Source organism: Neoarius graeffei, chromosome 24, assembly GCF_027579695.1.
Source record: "Neoarius graeffei isolate fNeoGra1 chromosome 24, fNeoGra1.pri, whole genome shotgun sequence".
Lineage (NCBI taxonomy): Eukaryota > Metazoa > Chordata > Actinopteri > Siluriformes > Ariidae > Neoarius > Neoarius graeffei.
Window position 1 is genome coordinate 26,232,149 of NC_083592.1, and position 21,228 is coordinate 26,253,376.

The following is a 21,228-nucleotide window of genomic DNA, read 5'->3' on the forward strand; positions in this document are numbered from 1 at the left end:
TAAGCACTGGCCCCGAACCAGCCCTGGAACTGCTTTGGTGGAAAAGGTGCAACAGACACACACTTACTTTCTCCAGAGCCTGGCATCCATACACTCAAACTTGAGTATTAAAATACAGTAATGCCCGCCACCAACTAACACACGTGACAAAATACAAATCCGTGACATGTAACGAAGCTTCTATTGAGTGCGTCATCAAAAATATTTACATTTACAGTAATATGGAGCGACTTACGTTCATCTCGTTTTCATTTTTTTTAATACAACTGGATAGTTGAGGGTAAAGGGCCTTACTGAAGAGCCCAGCCACGGCATCTTGGTGGTGCTGGGATTTGAACTCACAACCTTCCGATTAGAAGCCTAACATCTTGGAACACGTCTTGATGTCTCTCCTCAACAAATATGAAACCTTCAACATCTCACATTTTGCACGAGTGTTACATGCACGTGCGCGCACACACACACACACACACACACACACACACACACACACACACACACACACACACACAGCTGTGTGAAGGATGTACATGTACGAGAGAAGTGTCAGGTTTTAATGAACATAAGCTAATGAGAACACTTTAAATTAGCCAGCCGTGACTAGAGGCAGTGTCCATTTCAAACACACACGCTCCCATACCAGAGCAAAAAAAACCAAAACCCAAGTGCATGTGTGAAGGGAAAAAAATGGAAGAGTGTTCAGGGTGGAAAAAACTATTCATTCAGATTGAATCCAGGTTTGTCTATACAGTGTTTTTAACAATTGACATTGTTAAAAAGCAGCTTTACAGAAACCTGGGTGTAGATTAAGATCCCTAAAGAGCAAGCCAGAGACGTTAACGGCAAGGAAAAACTCCCTGAAAAGACATGAGGAAGAAATGTTTGAGACTCACCCTCTCTGAGAATCACCAGATGCAAAATTACCAGCCTACAGCATAAATATCAAAACAAAGATATTTAAAAGAGCAAACAAGTAGTTTACAGAGTGTCTGTAAGATAAACACACAGCCCTGAGGGAATCGGAGGGGTAGGAACCCTCCTGGCCATGAGCTCTATCAGAGGAGAGTGGGTGGTTTATAACATTTGGGTTCTTGGATATTTGAGTGTGTGTTTGGATTTGGGACAGTGAAGTTGTGTAAGAAATCACAAGCAAGTAGTCGTGTCCGCAGAAGGCTTGTGAGATCATCCCTGCGTCTGAAATCGCTCGCTCGTTCACTACTCCCTATATAGGGAATTACTAGATAGAGGACTATATAGTGAGCTCATTGGTAAAATGGAAAAAAAAAAAAAACCGCTTTCGGACACTAGTCCGTTGCGCTGGTATTTACGTCATCACTGTCGCACAATTTAAATGTGCCAGATCAGTCGGCTGGTGGGTTTTCAAAATAATAAATACATGTATTTTTTTTTCGCGGTGCGGTTTCCATCAAATCCCACACTCTGATTGGCTGGCGAGCGGGTCCGTATCCTGCGATACGGACCCTGGTTACAGACCTCTGGCGACTCGCTCATTCACAACAGACATAGTAGCAATTTTTGTCAACATTTATTTTCGCATTTCTCAGGAGAATAGCATTAATTTTACAGCATGGATAGCGATAACGACAGTGTTCACAGCGAAAGCGAGTTTTACTGCCCTGAGGAAGAAGAAATAAAAGAAAACACTTCAGGAAAAAGCTAAAAACCTCTAACTTGCTAACGCCGAGCAAAAACATGGCTGAATCCTGAATGACTCCTATTTGTATAAATAGGGAACTACATAGGCGGCAAAATGTAGTTTTTTTTCCTGCCATGGAAGTGCACTTGTATACCGAGGAGGAAGCAATTTGCATTACAGCCGTGAATGAGGATTCAAAATGGCGGCTCGCCTCGGTTTTCCCTTTCGGGCGCTCTCGTTTTCTGTTAGAATTTGGTAAAGGAAAAAAAAAAATTATTTACCAGCTTAAGGTCGGTCCGTATGGTGAAATACCGTGACCTCAGCCTTGAATACTGACCTCGGCCCAGAGGGCCTCGCTCAGTACTTTCAAGACCTCGGTCACGATATTTCACCATACGGACCTCCCAGCTGGTAAATAACATGTATATAGGTATTTTTTTGTGATAAATCCATATTATACTGAGCGTATTTCCCACATTAATCAATACAAAGTAGCTGCATCTTTCAGTTTTTTTTAAATCAAGGCTGAATCCTTTCTTCTTTGCCGCTGCCTTTTATTAAATCAAATTTGAGACTTTTAATTTGATTTCTTTCAGCGCGACCGCAATGCATGATGGGATGTATTGCTTTGGTTAGTGCCCATCGGTTGTACACTACTTTTTGTGATGCATTGTGGGATACTTTGAGTGCACTACATAGGGTGTAATAATCCTTACTGTCATTTCGGACTAGTCTGGCTAACGCGACTTCAAAGCTCTCCGAGCCATTGGTCTGGCCAAGATATTCAGCCCAACCGTTTCCCAGAGCCCGTGGTTGACCCGCCTCCCTGAAATGCCTCAGTTTGCTACTGGTCGAAGCCAGAAAAGGCTGTGACGAAGCTTAAACCAATCACATCACTCTTTCCTCTGACGTATGTGACGCGACAATCGGATTCTTGCTGAGCCCCATTGATTTGGCTACTAGCGGGGCTAACTGGTAGATTAAACTCTTACCGAAGCCGGTCGGGAGCAAGGCGAAAACGTCCTTCCTTTCAATAAATACCTCCAGGGCTGCTCTTTGCTCCGTTGAATGCTTTCAATACAGCATGATTCTGTAAACAATCTATGGCTTCCGGTCGCAGTTCTACTACGTCACTGCCTTGAACACGCCTCTACCCAGGGCCGTTGGAGATGCTCAAAGTTGATTGGCTCCCGATTTTTCCGGAGCTTGGAAGAGCTGTAGATAGCTTGCCTGGCCAGACTAAGCTCGCAACAGGCCCTCGTGTTGCGTCACGCTTAGGATGGGCGGGCCCAGGCTAATTTCGGACAGCACTATATAGTGCCCTATATAGTGAGTAGGGAGCGATTTCGGACACAGGGCATGTGTATTATGCTATCATCCTATTGTGCCCCCTAACTATATTTATATACTAATTGATGATCGTATCACCTGTGGCTCTGAGATGGGAAAAAGCAAGGGGTGTGGCCAAACAAACAATCATTACAAACAGGAAAAAAATAAATACCAGAAGCTGGTTACGAGCTGGCCGTAGTGGTCAGTTTTTATTCAAACATCATGAATGCTTGCAAAACTAAAGCCACCAGTGTAAATAAACCGAACAAATTATTAACTGTAACGAAGCTCATTACAAAACTGAAATAAAATGATAGAAACGATGCATGTTGTGCTCTCCGTGTTGAACAGAAACAAAGACGCTTAATTCTTGTATAGTAAAGAAGCCCAGACAAACATCACAGAGTTACAGCATTGTACTGGAGGAGTATCTTTTCACTGATGAAAAGAAAATAAATATTGAGATACGAAGCAGTTTATTTTTTTTTCCTTATTGAAGCTGACAGACATTTAAATTGTCAAACCTGACAGTGTTGGAATCTATCGACGATTCCCAATCCTATCATCAACTGTCCAGAGCGCGGTGCAGAATTGGTTTCAAATCCCACGCCACTTATTCACCTGAACTTCCAAACTATGTTGCTATCTCCCAAAATATAAACACAGTAGTAATTTAAAGCACAGGATCTCTGAACAGGATTAAGGAGTTATGAATGAATGAACACTGTAAAAAAGCATGTCCAATATGCTCCTGATATTATCATCTTTCTTTATCCAACAAGCTTCCTATATAAAAGTAAACCGAAGCAACAGCACCCTCCTGAACTTCGCTGTTGGGTCCTCTGGAAGGGTGACGTGATGCACTCCGATCACGTTTTGATTCAATTCACCATACTCACCATACTATCTTCATGATTTCGATTTGATTCTCAGAAATGTTTTGGAAAAAAAAAAAACGTTGAGAAAAAAATATGACTGAAAAGACTGCTTTTTTATTTCTGTATCAATAAATACTTCATAAATTCTCCTCAAAATTTTGAGTGAATGGACACAGTGTCCGACCTACTGACACATAAGGAGCTCCATAACAGAAACCACGCTCCAAAGGCAGCTAAAATGACCGTTTTCTACAGCCGTTGGTTTTGTTTGAAAGCTACTGAAGAGCTCTTTTTAACCACTGTAACGTGGTCACACAATGGTATAATTAACAGTTATTCCACGAAACCGAGTCGTATATGGGTCATTCCACGTCAATTCAACCGGGGCTCGTGCACTTAGGTCTCAAAAAATTCTGAAAAAAAAAAAAAAAATCACCAGATGTACCTATGTTTACAGAAGCCGCGAGAGGCCCTTCATATAATCTTTTTTTATTCACCTTGTTATCCCGAGATAACGACATAATTAATTCAGGATCTCGAGAAAACACCACAACTAATTCGAGATCTCGAGAAAACAAGACAATTATTCCGTGATCTCGAAAAAACAAGAGGTGCCGCGGACTAATTTTGAAATGATCCCTTATTAAAAGACTTAATGCAATCTCTCCCTGTGTCAACCCCTGATCAAAATATTGCTTTATTAGGTGATCGATTATTCCAGACATTCTAATGACCAAAGTTGCGTCTATCCAGAATGAGAAATAGCCCCAAAGTCAGCATATCACAAGTCTCCTGGCCATTTCTCAGCTGTTTACTCGAGATCATGAAATAATTGTTTTGTTTTCTCGAGATCTCGAATTAGTTGTGTTGTTTTCTCGAGATCCTGAATTAATTATGTCGTTATCTCGGGATAACAAGGTGAATAAAAAAAAAGGTTTATATGAAGGGCCTTTCTCGGCTTCCGTATATGTTAGCTAGGAGAAACACTGTAAATGTATTTGAATCTAAGATTTATACTTTCCACGTTACAGCCAGTTTTACTGGGGGAGGGGTCGATTTTGTTCAGACTCTTTTTTTTTTTTTTGTCGTCAAAGTTCACAAGCCCATAGCTCAAGAACTAAACCATGTAGGAGGCTCAAATTTTGCATGCTGGTACATAAATAGGAATAGTATGTAGCAAAACTGTCATTTTGGGTCTGGATGATCCTGCATGGTCATAGCACTCCCTCAAAGATGATCAAAATTTTATTGGAGCTTTTGGCTGTGCTCTGTTTAGGCCTTCAGAAGACATATTTTTACCCAGCATAGGCTCTTGATTTTTTTGACCATGCAGGATCATCCAGACCCAAAATGACAGTTTTTGCTACATACTACTCCTATTTATGTACCAGCATGCAAAATTTGAGCCTCCTACATGGTTTAGTTCTTGAGCTATGGGCTTGTGAACTTTGACGACCAAAAAAAAAAAAAAAAAAAAAAAAAAAGAGTCTGAACAAAATTGACCCCCCCTGCCCCAGTAAAACTGGCTGTAACATGGAAAGTATACATCTTACATTCAAATACATTTACAGTGTTTCTCCTAGCTAACATGGGTACATCTGGTGATTTTTTCAGAATTTTTTGAGACCTAAGTGTGCGGGCCCCGGTTGAATTGACGTGGAATGACCCATATGAGCCGAGATACAGTAGCACCCATACAGTAGCACCGAGTCAGCTATAACCCATGCACGATGAGATTGAATGGAATGACGGTTTTATTTTATCCACATTCACTGGATTTTGAGAAACGGAGCATTTTTATTTTTAGCAAATTCAATAAATAAAAACTTTATACAAAACGTCTGACAAAATCATTTCCACTTAGAATGTAAACAAACCAGGGCTTTGAACCGGTTCAAGGAACGAAAACGAAAACCGGGAACTTTTTCTATTTCACATGGAACAGAAACGAAACCAGAAACTTTATTATTTTTTATGTTCCGGAACAGAAACGCTTATTAAAAATAATGGTAACCAGTTAATACCGGTTTTTATTTCGTTCCCCAAAATTTCCGTAGCCTACAAATAAAAAAGCCATTCTTCTCCTGCGCAAGTTTCTATAACCCGCTGGGGTTCACTTCCTGTGTGACGTTCGCTGACTGAATGGAGAGAGTGGGAGGGTGGACTACTATCACGTCTCCACATCTTAAATAAGAGGTAAATATTGCAGTCTATCGTTATTCAAAAACATCAATTTCAAACACGATATCAATATATTTGTCCACGTTAATGAGAGGCTCGCGAACATTAAATGACGTTAACCTCTGTTAGCCTATCAATGCATAGGGCCTGACTAGCCTTTGGTAACACACTAAACGAATTCTCTTTCATTTTTGGCACTTTTTCTGTTTGTGTAGATGGGAAGACATACTGAGAATCCAAATCGCCAACATTTGAAATAATTGTTTTGAATTATTTCTTGTCTTATTTAATGAAGGTTGTAATAGAATTAGCCTACATTTGGCTTAAGCCAGATGAGACAGAGACATAACTTTATAGCCATTTGTTAAACCGCTGACAGGGAACGTAATTAACCGTTCCGGGAACGAAATTTTTTTGTTCTAACCGGTTCGGGAACGTCTATTTAATGGTGGAACCCAAAACCGGAAACGTTAAAATTCCGTTTCTGTTCGGAACGAACCAATAGGAAAAAAATTCTGGTTCAAAGCCCTGAAACAAACTGGCGAAATGACGGGCATAATTCGTGAAAAATGCTATAATAATAATAATAATAATAATAATAATAATAATAATAATTCTTGAAAAAAAAAAAGAGACGTTCTTACCATCAAATACTTCCATTCCATATTTTGTTGCCTTTTTTTGAGGTTTTGTTTTCAAGCATTTCATCCTCGGTTGCTTCAGCAACACGCCGCCATTTTGTTTTTCTCTACTCAGGGTATATGAGCTGATATCCTAGTAGTAGAGTAGCCAATCAGAATGCACGATTGCGCATAACCAGGGAATGTGGATAGAATAAATGCACATTATACACCAGTTAGTTCCGGTAATTACTAATGTCAGATCAGAGCGATGCCGATATTCCCTGAAACCGCAAACTCTTATTCGCGCGATGTGTGTTGTCGTTGCAACCTGGAGACAGTTCTGATGTGATGACACTTGAGAGACCCTACAAAGCAAACAACTGGGTTTGAAGCTAATACTGTATTTACTGCATTTATATTTAAACTGACACCGTTTCACCACTCACTTCTAAGCAGGATGTCAACAAATGGTCTCTGACTGGATTAAGTCACACACCTTTAATGCTCTGTAATTGGATTGGATGAAGCCACACACTCATTAATTATTCCTAAAATTCTCTCACATCATCTGCTGCTGCATTTCTCCTCCTCTCCTCCTCTCGCTCTGATAGCTGAAGGTGCCTTAGGATAAGGATGTACTGGATTGTTTATGGAAGCACAGCTTTCCCAACGACGTGATGTATTTTTAATCATTCCTCTCCTGTACAATCTTCTTACCCACTCGGTCAACCCTGACTTTGAGACTGAGTGTGTGCGCACGTGCGTGTGTAAATTTTCAAAAACAAAAACACAACGTAAAACACTCACCAGCTCCACGAAAGACAGCCCTCCATAGCTGTGAGCAACCACGAAGATGTTTTTGGCGTGAGATCTGGAAATGAAGTGGTCCCACACATAAAGTGTGTGCTCCTCGGATGAACTGTTTTCCTGTAAATACACACATACACACACAAGAACTCTAAGAGATAACATCTGAACACACACACACACACACACACCCTCCCGGGTTCAATGAGCCTTGCATATTGCAAATGCCCCAAATGTAAAAACTGATAGCTCCTGTGACGGCAAGTTTAAATCTTAATTTGTACTCGGCTACACAATCAATGTGGCCTTGATACAAACAGTAAGCACATAAATGGCCAACACTGGGGGAAGGTCACATACTAGCATGGACAGAACACTCGTAATTAACACAGGCCCGAGGTGAGGCTGCGCCCAAATGAGAAGAGAGAGCTCGAGATAGAGAAGACGGTCATCGATCTGTGTGTTTGACGAAGCCATAGATTTGTAGCAACTGAGAATTGAAGCGAAGTTTCACGACAAATCGAGCTGTGCTCTTAAATCAAGATTAATTATGAAACAGCGGATGAAATATTTCCTTTATATGGAGAATCATTAAGCTCATGTTTACTTAAAGCGCACACGAACATGTCCTTTCAAAGCATTAAAACTATTTAATACTCTTAATACTACACTACCGTTCAAAAGTTTGGGATCACTTTGAAATGTCCTTATTTTTGAAAGAAAAGCACTGTTCTTTTCAATGAAGATCACTTTAAACTAATCAGAAATCCACTCTATACATTGCTAATGTGGTAAATGACTATTCTAGCTGCAAATGTCTGGTTTTTGGTGCAATATCTCCATAGGTGTATAGAGGCCCATTTCCAGCAACTCTCACTCCAGTGTTCTAATGGTACAATGTGTTTGCTCATTGCCTCAGAAGGCTAATGGATGATTAGAAAACCCTTGTACAATCATGTTAGCACAGCTGAAAACAGTTTAGCTCTTTAGAGAAGCTATAAAACTGACCTTCCTTTGAGCAGATTGAGTTTCTGGAGCATCACATTTGTGGGGTCGATTAAATGCTCAAAATGGCCAGAAAAATGTCTCGACTATATTTTCTATTCATTCATTTTACAACTTATGGTGGTAAATAAAAGTGTGACTTTTCATGGGAAACACAAAATTGTCTGGGTGACCCCAAACTTTTGAACGGTAGTGTACTTGACCTCGGATCATCTCTGGACCTCTACCCTTGTTAAACATGGCAAAAATCTATGACTACGCACGAACAGGAAACCCACAGAGACAGCCAGCGAATTAACTGCTAGTACACTCTCTTACATATAGAAACGAAAGCGAAATTTCAGTATCAAAGTCTCTATTTTCATCATTATTAGAGATGCACCGATTGCAATTTTTTGGGCCAATTCCGATTTTCCATGGAGTGTGACCTGCCGATACCGATTTTGGCCGATTCCGATTTCATTTTTTCAAACCACTTCACAGCACACACAAACTATTTTCTTTTTATCTTTTCTTTAATAGAACATTCTGCCAGATTTTCAGTAATAAATTTAACACCTCAAAGGTTGAAAACAAACAAAAAGACATTGTTCTTTGTAAAATCTTTCTTCATGTTTGGTATTAACATATTAATTCCTGAAATAGGAAATTCACACAAACATTTTTTTCTTTTCCCATCCAATATCTGGCACAAAACCAACTTCCCCCTCATATATTATTTGCCTACTGCTATGGAACACACTTTCATAAGCCTGTTTAGATCTGAAAACTTGTGCCTTATAGAACAACCCATTTCTTCATTCAGTATCAAAATACAAAAATAATTTCCAGTCATACTTATACCATAGCCATTCTATCATCTTTGTCAAATGTGTATTTGTAGAGTAATTTCCAATGGAATCAAGTGCAACCAAGGCTGTAAAACAAACAAAAAGGCATTTTTTTCTTTCTCTCTTTGTACAAATCTAACTAGATGTTTGGTAATAGGCTAACATTCCTGTAATGGGAAATTCACACAACCACAAACGTTTTCTTCTTTTCACATCCAATATCTGGCACAAAAATAATTTCACTATATGTGGATATCCAAATATAGTGAATTTCGTTGTTGTTAACGGCGCGCGCACCGGAGCTCGTTAGGCGCGCAGGACTGACACTGTTCTGCGCAAGCGCAACACAATCGGACTAGAAAGCATGTTCAAGCTGCCAGTGGAGCTGCAGCCTTTTAGTTGCGAATTACGAGTATTTCCACTTTCATCTCTATGTGATACACAAGTTTTGATCGGCAGAAAATCGGCATATTTTAATTTTGACCGGCCGGTCGCCGGTCATGGCCGATCACGTGAAAATCGGCCGATTCCGATCGGCAGCCGGTCAATCGGTGCATCTCTGATCATTATGTGACGTGATCTCAGTGATGTGTTTAATGGATCCTTTAGGGCACTTTCGCACCTATTTGCCGCATCAGAATCAGAGTGAAATCGATACTTTTGGGTCATATGCTATTTGGTTTGGTTTCATACTGCACACGATTAAACATGTATTCATTTTCTATACCGCTTATCCATGGAAAGGAAGCTGAAGCCAAACCCAGCTGACCCTGGGCGAGCGATGGGGTACATTCCGGACAGGTCGCAAATCCATTGCAGCCCGAACCCAGAACCTTCTTGCTGTGAGGCAACAATGCTCCCCATTGCACCACCCAGAATTAAGCAAAGCAAAGGAAAAAAATTGGTCACGTATACAGAGGATAACTCGAGTACTCGTATAACGCTTCCATTTGCTAGTCAGAAATACAGCGAATGGAGTAAAGATCAACAAACCTTTCGCTAACAATATGAACACCATCAGAACATGGAGAACACAGAGGTTAGCAATAAATACATTATTCAGTAGTTATACAAGTAACTAGTTTAAGTTTTAAATCTAGCATTTATTTTATTTTTTGTTTATTGATTTAAATATCCAGTGCTTTTGCTCAGTTTAGCAGCTCGCATCTATAAAATATATAAACAAGTGTTGCCAGGCAAAACAAACCTCGCCCGGAAGCACTTATTTTATACCCGTGTTGATAATGGTAATATTTATCAATCATCAGCTGCCAGGTTACAGTCCTATGAAAATCCATGACCTTGAGTTTGACATTTCAAAGTCACTCAAGGTCAAAGGTCCTGGTGCCAAATGAAAGGCCAGATGGCACTTCCTATAAGTGGATAAGGGTAAATATCAGTCTACCATCAACCGTTTTCAAGTTACAGCCCTCTGAAAATCCGTGACCTTGAGTTTGACCTTTCAAGGTCACTCAAGGTCAAAGATCATGGTAATAATAATAAGTTAAATTTATATAGTGCCTTTCAAGAAACCCAAGGACACTTTACAATTATAGACAAGAAAAAAAATTAAATAAATAGATAAAAAAGTCCACCAAGTAGGGGTCAGGATGTAATTCCAGTGGTGTAGCAGCCACAGTCCCACCAAAAGGCGCATGAAAACGAGTCCCACATCTCCAGCACCGCCGCCGTCAGCAACATCGCTCGAACACCACGCCATGGATCCACAAAGCGAGCAGAGAAGCTCCGCCATGCAGAGCACTGGTATGTCCAAATCGCCTGCACAGCCGCCGCGACACCACCGAGCAACATCGCTCAGAACATCACGCCAAGCGTTAAAGCACAGAGCGCTGGACAACCACGATGTAAAATGAGCAACGAGCTCACTGCGGTCCATACCTGAGAGCACAGGCATCACCCACAGCAAACCAAGGCCTGGAGGGAACTGACGCCCAAAACTAGGTCCAGAGCTACACCACAACCGGTGGAAAAAACACTCAAACATCAAAAACTGAGAGATCTCCACTGTTCCTGGCTTCCTCTCTGTTCACCAGCTCTCCCTGGTAGGGTCTGAAGTGTGCACCTACTGGAACAGTCTTCCCCTTATTAAACACTCCCAGGCCTGCATCAGGAATACTGGACTTCTGGATTTCTAGCCCAGGAGGAAGAGTTTGTCTGGCTCGGTCAGGGACTCCCATGGGAACAGGAGTATCTGGGATGAAGAGGGGTGGTCCATGAACTTCACATTTGTTGAGGAAGAAGGATTTGCAAACTTCACAGTAGAGATGGTCTTTATTGTCAGGATCTTCCACTTTAACAAAGAGACCTTCAGGTGGGTTATCAAGGTCGTCTCCATGGTTGTAGATTTTCAGCTCCAGCGTCTCCTCTTTCTTCACACGGACTTCTGATGTCCCTCCATCCGTTGAGGTCTCCGTTTTCATGTCCTCACACAGCTCAGGGTTTTAAATCCTCAGAGCCAGACACAATGTGCTTTTATTTTTATAAATCGAGGGGCTCAAATAGTGCCAAATGAAAGGCCATATGGGAGTTCCTAAATGCTCATAATAGTAAACATTTGTCTATCGGCAACCGCTTTTGAGTTATGGAAAATATGACCCGATTATACCCCCAAAATTTAATCAGGTAATCTTCGGACCATTGCCCACCTACCCTGAAAATTTGAAGGTCAATCAGTGCAACCGTCTAGACGCTAGATTGTTAGCAGACAGACACACAAACAAACTGCACGGATTACAATACCTCGCCCCGCTTACTCCGTCGCGGGTGAGGTAATAACAAAAATAAAATGCTGTATGCAGCTCCAAACTCATGGCGGGTTTGGTTCACAGTGGTCACTGAATAGCTAAGAACTTCAGTTTGATGCAGCAGAATAAGTTAAAACTAGAATAAATTCAGAAATGATTCTAATGCTCAAGTTCCTACCTTTTGACTATATGGTATAGTATCTCATAGTATAATTTGGTACACTGCCCAGCCCCCCCCCCCAAAAAAGTCGCGATTTGGATTTAAATAAGCGACGATATAAGAGCCTTTGATTGGATAATTACTGCAGTGATTAACGCGTTTCCGCTCACAACAATTCTTTTAACCTGAACTGATGCAATGAGTAGCTTCTCATTTCTTAAACACGAAGACGTATCCTGTGACCGTGGAAAAGATGTTCCTGTGTTTCAGAAAGGTCAAATTGTTGGCCTGCATCAAGCAAAGAACATAATTAAGGAGATTACTGGCATGACTGGAATTGGCTAAAGAACAGTTCAATGCATTATTAAAACATGGAAGGACAGTGGTGAACTGTCAACTTTGTAGGAAAAAATGTGGTTGGAAAAAGATCCTGATTGACCATCATCAGAGATCACTAAAATGCTTGAAGTTGAATTGTTTATATATTAAAAAAAAAAAAAGTAGAACTCACAATTCACTGATCTCCTCACGACTGACTGACTGAATGCATGCATGCGTGTTATTTACCAGCTGGGAGGTCCGCATCATGAAATACCGTGACCAAGGTTTTGAAAGTACTGAGCGAGGCCCTCTGGGCTGAGGTCAGTATTCAAGGCCGAGGTCACGGTATTTCACCATACGGACCGACCTTAAGCTGGTAAATAATATATATATTTTTTTCTTTACCAAATTCTAACAGAAAACGAGAGCGCCCGAAAGGGAAAACCGAGCCGAGCCGCCATTTTGAATCCTCATTCACGGCTGTAATGCAAATGGCTTCCTCCTCGGTATACAAGTGCACTTCCATGGCAGGAAAAAAAACTACATTTTGCCACCTATGTAGTCCCCTATTTAGGCCAAGAAAAAATAATTGTTTGTTTCCTATTACATCTTGAAAAAAATTGGGTAGGTAGGTAGGTCTTTTTATTTTATTTTATTTATTTTTTATCACACAAAATACCGGGTAGGTAGTTTTTTTTTTTTAAATACATTTTAGGTGATATCCATCGTGATATCGATACCGCCGTTAGCCTGGGCGCTGCGTGTATACTGTTTGCATGACTCGTCCAGCGGAGGATGATAATGTTCGTAGAGTTCTTTTACAGTTGAAAACTTATAAAATGAACTTATTGTCTTACAATCTTCCGTGTGGTCACAACCGATCACGGTAATCGAGAACACTTCGTTGGCCGCCATGATGCCTAGCGTTGTGTACAACACAAGCCGGAGTTTCCCGGAAAGAGGTCATGACGTCAGATTGAGGCCGTGAGAAATCAATGAGTGTTTCTTGTCCGATATATGCGTTTTAGAATTAGTCACTTGTCAGATCGACAATATTATGCAAATCGTAATGCAGATTTTTTTTTTTCAAAATTTATTGTTGGTCGGCGAAAATACTTTTTTTTTTTTAAACATCTAACAAAAAAGTCTAGGGTCGGGGCATTTTTTAAATGGTCGGTCGGGTAACCGGAAACAAACAATTATTTTTTCTTGGCCTTATACAAATAGGAGTCATTCAGGATTCAGCCATGTTTTTGCTCGGCGTTAGCAACAGTAGAGGTTTTTAGCTTTCTCCTGAAATGTTTTCTTTTATTTCGTCTTCCTCAGGGTAGTAAAACTCGCTTTCGCTGTGAACACTGTCGTTATCGCTATCCATGCTGTAAAATTAATGCTATTCTCCTGAGAAATGCTGGCAAAAATGTATAAAATTTTTGATAATCTTATAAATAAATCTTATTAAAAAAAAGATAAATGTTGACAAAAAATGCTACTATGTTTGTTGTTGCTGTGAACGAGCGAGTTGCCAGAGGTCCGCATCGTAGGATACGGACCCGCTCGCCAGCCAATCAGAGTGCAGGATTTGATGGAAACCGGACTGCGAAAAAAATAAAGAGATTTATGTCACGGTTTTGGCTCTCAGTGCCCCGGATGGAGCTTGTATGAAAAATACGAGTGGTGTATTTCTCAGTAAAACACTCATGTCCATATATTATTGTAAAACATAGTGTATAGCAGAGTATAATAGTGTAGTATAGTACAGTGTAGTATAGCTAGGCATGATCATGATACATAAATCTACAGTACACACACGGAAATACTTGCAGAGCCACAGCTTTGATTCAAGTTGGTTACTAAACCATTATTTTTGGATTTGAAAAAGAGACCAAGCAGTACATAAAAACAATTACTGACTCACAAAATCAGAAATCTGTTAAAACTACTGATTTGTGTTTATTTTAATATGTTCAGTTGAAAATCCCCTGGCTGAAATGTTCATGTTTTTGTTTCAACTGTATGAATGACTTCTGTTTTTGTCTGTCTTTACCGTAAAATAAAATTAAGACTCAAGTCAGCCGTATAGCCTGAAATTGTGACGCCAGTTCATGGTATATCCAGGATATACCATGACTGACTCACACCATATCCGTTCTGGGTTTTTTTTTTAATGTCATGTGATACGTTGCTTAATCAGTGGTGGAGCTATTTTATGTCACATGAGCCATCCTTGGCCAATCCCTGCACAGGTATTTTTTGAGGAGGGATACAATTTAGTATAGTGTAGCACAGTATAATAGTGTAGTATAGTATAGTATATCCCCTGTCACTCAGTTTCCCGTTAGAATCTGGTTCCTTTCGAGGTTTCTCTCTCAAGTGGTCTCAAAGTTATTCCCTCGACACCGTTCTCCTCTGGCTTGTTCCTTTGGGATAAATTTAAAATTTCATTTGGACTTTATTTGTTTCTGTGACGATTTGAACATTGTGACGATGTCCATTGTTAAAACTGCTATACAAATAAAACTGTCAATTTCAGGTCCAATCACTGCAAACGAACTGCACTAGGGCTTGCTCGGAGCCAGACCGATACCACCTCGCTGCTCAGTGTCTCAGACTGGATGTTTTCGTCCACACTGAAGTGTGAAAGCAGGCTTGTCGTACTTGAGTCCAGGACTCTGATTTGAGTCCGACTCGTGCCTTAATTTTAAGGACTCGTGACTCGACTTGGACTTGAGCACTGATGACTCAGACTCGTGCATTAACTGTATTCAGACTCGTAAAGTGGAGACGAGGACTTGGATTTTTTTTTTTCTGGAACATGCCATAATAATTAGGCATAAGATATTTACATTTACATAAATTTTTGTACTAATTTTGTGCAAGAGTGTCACACTTGTGCACTTTGGTGCATGCATCAGATATGCGCCTTTTCCACCAAAGCAGTTCCAGGGCTGGTTCGGGGCCAGTGCTTAGTTTGGAACCGGGTTTTCCGTTTCCACTGACAAAGAACTGGCTCTGGGGCCAGAAAAACCGGTTCCAGGCTAGCACCAACTCTCTGCTGGGCCAGAGGAAAGAACCGCTTACGTCAGCGGGGGGCGGAGTTGTTAAGACCAACAACAATAACAAGACCGCGAAAGATCGCCAATTTTAAGTGACGAGAAGCCGCAGCTGTACAAACGCGAAGTCATCCATTATTATTGTTGTTGCTGCTGTTGCTTCTTCCGTGTTGTTTTTGCTTCGATATTCGTGCCAAGGTTTATGCAAACGTAGCGACGTAACTGACGTATACAGTGACGTAACTGACGTATACAACGACGCAACTGACGTATACAACGACGCAACTGACGTATACAGCGACGTAATGACATGGCTTCCCTTAGCACCGCGAGCTATGGAAAAGCAAACTGGTTCTCAGCTGGCTCGCAAGTTGAACGAGTTGTGAACCAGCACCAGCACTGGCCCCGAACCAGCCCTGGAATTGATTTGGTGGAAAAGAGGCAATAGACTCTCGGGTGCACTCCGGACAGCGCGCATGCCAAGTGGGCTCTCGCACGTGCCGTAAACGACACACACCTGCACAGGATTAAAGCGTAATCAGTGCGCCTATATAAAAACTGTGAAACATACTTACTTTGCGAAGTATTGAGTTGCATTGTTGACACATTACCGAGCCTGGTTTGTTTTCCTGTCTCTCGTATTTGATTCTGCCGAGTCTACGATCGCTTGTTTGTGCCTCGCTCTACCTCTTGCCTGTTTCACGGTTTTACAATTTTGCCTGCCGTTCTGGATCATTTACCTGTCTATATTTGTATTAAAAACACACACACCTTCTGCACTTACACCCATTTCCCAACCATCTCTGACAGAATACTTCACCCTCCCTGATAAAGAGAAGCACATTCACCTGTTCATACGTCATGTTCAGGAACAAACTAATGTTAATGGCGCTGAAACAGCCACCGTCAAATGTCTTGGACTCGACTCGGATCAATAGTGGACTGGACTCAAAATTTTCTTTAATGACTCGGACTTGAACACTGGGGACTCGAGACTGGACTTGAAGTTTAGTGACTCGACTACAACACTGTGTGAAAGTGACTGAACTTCAACTAAAAGTAAAAAACGCATCAGGGTTCGATTCAAACAAATTAAACACTGTGCATGTGAAAGCACTCTCAAATCACTCGAAGACACTGTGCTTATTTCGTGATTTAACAAACTGAGCTCCGACAGCGCTGCCTGGATTCTTTTTTATGTATTTATTTATTACAGTATTGAGAAAATCTGTGATTTTAACAGAAAAAAAATATCAATTTGCAAAATGTGAATGAATTAAAAATGAACGGTGATGCAGAATCAAACTTTGAGTTCAGGGCTAAATCAAGTAGCATTAAGTTGAACTCGTATGCGCGCGCACACACCCTCACACACAACTTTTCTTTCCCGTTTGCTCATTGTTTGGCTCGTCGCACACTCTCTTGCATCAGCTTTCAATTAGAGATTATGCTCCTGAACACAGCCTAATAACCGAATTAAAATCGAAACGGCTGACAAGGGCGACAAGATTTCTTGACAAACAGCTTGTTTATGAAAGTAAATAAATATGAAAGGTGTAGCGGTGTGATGCAATCCAAGCAGAGCAGATTACATCTTGGACTGTCCCACTGGGGGAGGGAGTGGGGTGTATATTTATATATGATATGATGATGGATATGCGGGGTGAACACAAACCTATACACACACACGGATTGATTACAAACGGGGAGGGGGGGGGAATAAGCAATAAAACAAATTCTCAGGTTAAACTTAGTAGTTTGAAGACCTTTTCAACGTTACTTTAAATATAATTTAAGATCAAATACACGATGACGAAATAGCGTGCACAAAATAACTCCTGTATAAGCAAAAAGAGCTACTGAAGTTTAATCTACAGCGAATAAAATTATGGAAACTTTACAAACTTTTACGCATCGCAGTTACTCACCGACCCAGCTGAGATTATCTTTTTCCGGTGGGATTTCCTGATAGTGATGTCTGTATGAAGTGAACCTGTATTATCCAGTGTTTCCAAAGATAATGGAATATTAATGCACTCATTTTAATAAGCTATTGTTTCTATAGCAACATCTCATTTAAGGGACTTCTAAGGTGGACACTGCAGATACTCTGAGGCTAATAATGAACAGACTGAAAAAGAAACAGGTTGCTATTTCACTCAAAGACGTGTAATTGCTGATATGATGAAGCGTTCTCTCAGGAGATGTTTAAGGTTTATGGAAGGAGTCTCCAGTATCAGTGCTTTGTAACAGTTTTCCTACAAAGGAGAACGTTCTGGACAAAGGACTTTGCGCTTTCTACTGTTTTGAGTGAAAACAGTTTTTCACTCAAGTTTCCATCAATGAAGAGTTATAACATCAACAAAACTGTCCTCATGTTAAAACTGTTAATATTATAGTCAGGCTGTCTGTTGTTGCCCAAATGAGGATGGGTTCCCTTTTGAGTCTGGTTCCTCTCGAGGTTTCTTCCTCATGTCGTCTGAGGGAGTTTTTCCTTGCCACCGTCACCACAGGCTTGCTCATTGGGGATAGATTAGGGATAAAATTAGCTCATGTTTTAAGTCGTTCAAATTCTGTAAAGCTGCTTTGCGACAATGTTTATTGTTAAAAGCGCTATACAAATAAACTTGACTTGACTTTCCAGTTTCAAGATAAAAAAAACTAATTGTTGAACAACTGCTTTACTTCGGGATATACTGTTAAATCATTTGGGGGTAGAAATGACCCCCAGTTCATGACAGCATGCCCCCAAGTGTTTTATTCCTTAGATGTGTCACGTTCATTATGTCGTCTTATTAAATCAAGTTATTAGTTTTCTTTTGTTACCAGGGCTTTGAACCGGCTCAAGGAACGAAAACAAAAACCGGGAACTTTTTCTATTTCACATGGAACAGAAACGAAACCAGAAACTTTATTATTTTTTATGTTCCGGAACAGAAACGCTTATTAAAAATAATGGTAACCGGTTAATACCGGTTTTTATTGCGTTCCTCAAAGTTTCCGTAGCCTACAAATAAAAAAGTCATTCTTCTCCTGCACAAGTTTCTATGACCCGCTGGGGTTCACTTCCTGTGTGACGTTCGCTGACTGAATGGAGAGAGCGGGAGGGTGGACTACTATCACGTCTCCACATCTTAAATAAGAGGTAAATATTGCAGTCTATCGTTATTCAAAAACGTCAATTTCAAACACGATATCAATATATTTGTCCACGTTAATGAGAGGCTCGCGAACATTAAATGCCGTTAACCTCTGTTAGCCTATCAATGCATAGGGCCTGACTAGCCTTTGGTAACACACTAAACGAATTATCTTTCATTTTTGGCACTTTTTCTGTTTGTGTAGATGGGAAGACATACTGAGAATCCAAATCGCCAACATTTGAAATAATAATTGTTTTGAATTATTTCTTGTCTTATTTAATGAAGGTTGTAATAGAATTAGCCTCCATTTGGCTTAAGCTGGCTGAGACAGAGACATAATTTTATAGCCATTTGTTAAACAGCTGACAGGGAACGTAATTAACCATTCCGGGAACGAAATTTTTTTGTTCTAACCGGTTCGGGAACGTCTATTTAATGGTGGAACTCAAAACCGGAAACGTTAAAATTCTGTTTCTGTTCAGAACGAACCAATAGGAAAAAAATTCTGGTTCAAAGCCCTGTTTGTTACAGACATGTAAAAGTTTTTTCCTTTACCTGACATGTTTCGACGGTGTAACTTCCGTCTTCGTCAGAGGGTCACCCGGATGTTGGTGTGTGACGTGCTTTTATAATCAGCTGACGTTACGGAGGTGTGGCCTCCCTGGCAACATTGACAGGTCGGTCACACCTCCCGCTGGCAGTGTTGCCCCCTCAGGATGGCGCTCCAGGTGTGGGAGAGCATGTATGCCCCCTCATCCCTGTTTATTGTTCTTGGGCTACGCTTTCTGATTTCTATTGACTCCTTAATCCAACGGTGGTATCTGTTGCTCTCCCACACCTGGAGCGCCGTCCTGAGGGGGCAACACTGCCAGCGGGAGGTGTGACCGACCTGTCAATGTTGCCAGGGAGGCCACACCTCCATAACGTCAGCTGATTACAAAAGCACGTCACACACCAACATCCGGGTGACCCTCTGATGAAGACGGAAGTTACACCGTCGAAACATGTCGGGTAAAGGAAAAAACTTTTACATGTCTGTAACAAAAGAAAACTAATAACTTGTTTTATTCCTTACTTCATACATATGAAGCCTCTGGGGTCGGAGGGTATTTTCTGGCACTAATGATTTTGGCATGCTCTGATGATGATTTCAATTTCAACAAATCTAAGCAGTATTTTCAAAGTCGTGTGACTTTTTTTGTATTCAGCGCAAGTTCAGCTACAATAATATCCATGTAGTATATATGTCATGATTGTACTTAAAAAAAAAATGTTGTTGTAAAAACCAGTTTTAGAACTGTGTTGGAATGCGTGCGTAAAAAAACCCAAAAACCATGACCTTACCCATTGTGACAAACTGTTTAGATCACTTGAGGTGATTCTGTTTAGTCTTAAGGCCAATTTATGCTGACAACCCAGTCCTTGCAGACGGCGTCGCAGATAGCGTCTGCGTAGCCCCCCCCTTCGCAGACGCTCTGCGCGCACCTCCCAAAAATTGTGACCACCACAGAAGCCTCGCAGACAGCATCGCAAACAAGAGGGCTCTGATTGGTCCACTCTACATCCGCTGTACACGCACTTCCGCTTCCCTGCTTTCCCGGTTTGTTTTGTTTTCACGACCGGCATTTTTAAAAACACGAGCGAAGATGGAGCAGCACGAAGAGCGGTTGATCAAGGAAGTACGTACATCTATACGACTCCAGTTCTAGTCATTATAAGTAACCGGAGGATAAACACTCCACTAACCACACCCACCAACTACTCCTAGCGATTTCGCGCCCCCTTGCGTTGTGGCGGTGAATAACATCGCGCACGCCTATTACTCCCCACTCAACGATAAATTACAACTGTCTGTGAAAAGCTATCTGCAAAAGCCTTGTCGCAAGAGCATGCAGAGGCCCTCAGGAATGTATCAAGCACAGAAACTTAAGGCTACATCCACACGACAACGGCAATGAGATTTTTTTTTTTTTAAATATCGCGTCCACATGGGCAACGGATCAGTAAAATATCAGGTTCATATGGCAACGCAACGCTTGCTGAAAACGATGCAATACACATGCCACACCACTACGTGCGCTGTAAGACGGTCCCATCGGAGACACCAGAACAATAGAAGTAGACGCATGCGCATAACTGCGCATGCGCACAGTGACCATCCCTGTCACTGTCACTCGCACACACTTTCTCACTCCCTATGGATATAGTCCCTTTAAATCACGTGCTCGTTTTTTGAATGGAGACGCGGAAAGAGGAATGAACGGGGGTAGATGGAAGCCGGTACGCCAACATTCTGATATCCTCCAGAATTCTTTAATGGTCCGGAATAAACATCTGAAGAGGTGAGATCGCTCCTTTTTTTCCCCCTATTTTTGCTGGCGGGATTGACTCTGCCCTAAGGGCTATTCTCTCACTCTCTCTCTCACTTTGCACCATTACACAATAAATATTCACAGTGAAAATATTTTGTAAGCGT

At 41.1% G+C, this 21,228-nt stretch overlaps 1 protein-coding gene across 1 annotated transcript in view; it reads right to left on the bottom strand.

Annotated features, from left to right (window-relative positions):
* arb2a (ARB2 cotranscriptional regulator A) overlaps positions 1-21,228 on the bottom strand; it is a 310,752-nt gene that overhangs the window by 116,461 nt on the left and 173,063 nt on the right. Inside the window, exon 8 of the mRNA XM_060906938.1 lies at positions 7,479-7,598. Coding sequence (XP_060762921.1) covers positions 7,479-7,598 — 120 coding nt within the window. The remainder of the gene's footprint in view (positions 1-7,478; positions 7,599-21,228) is intronic.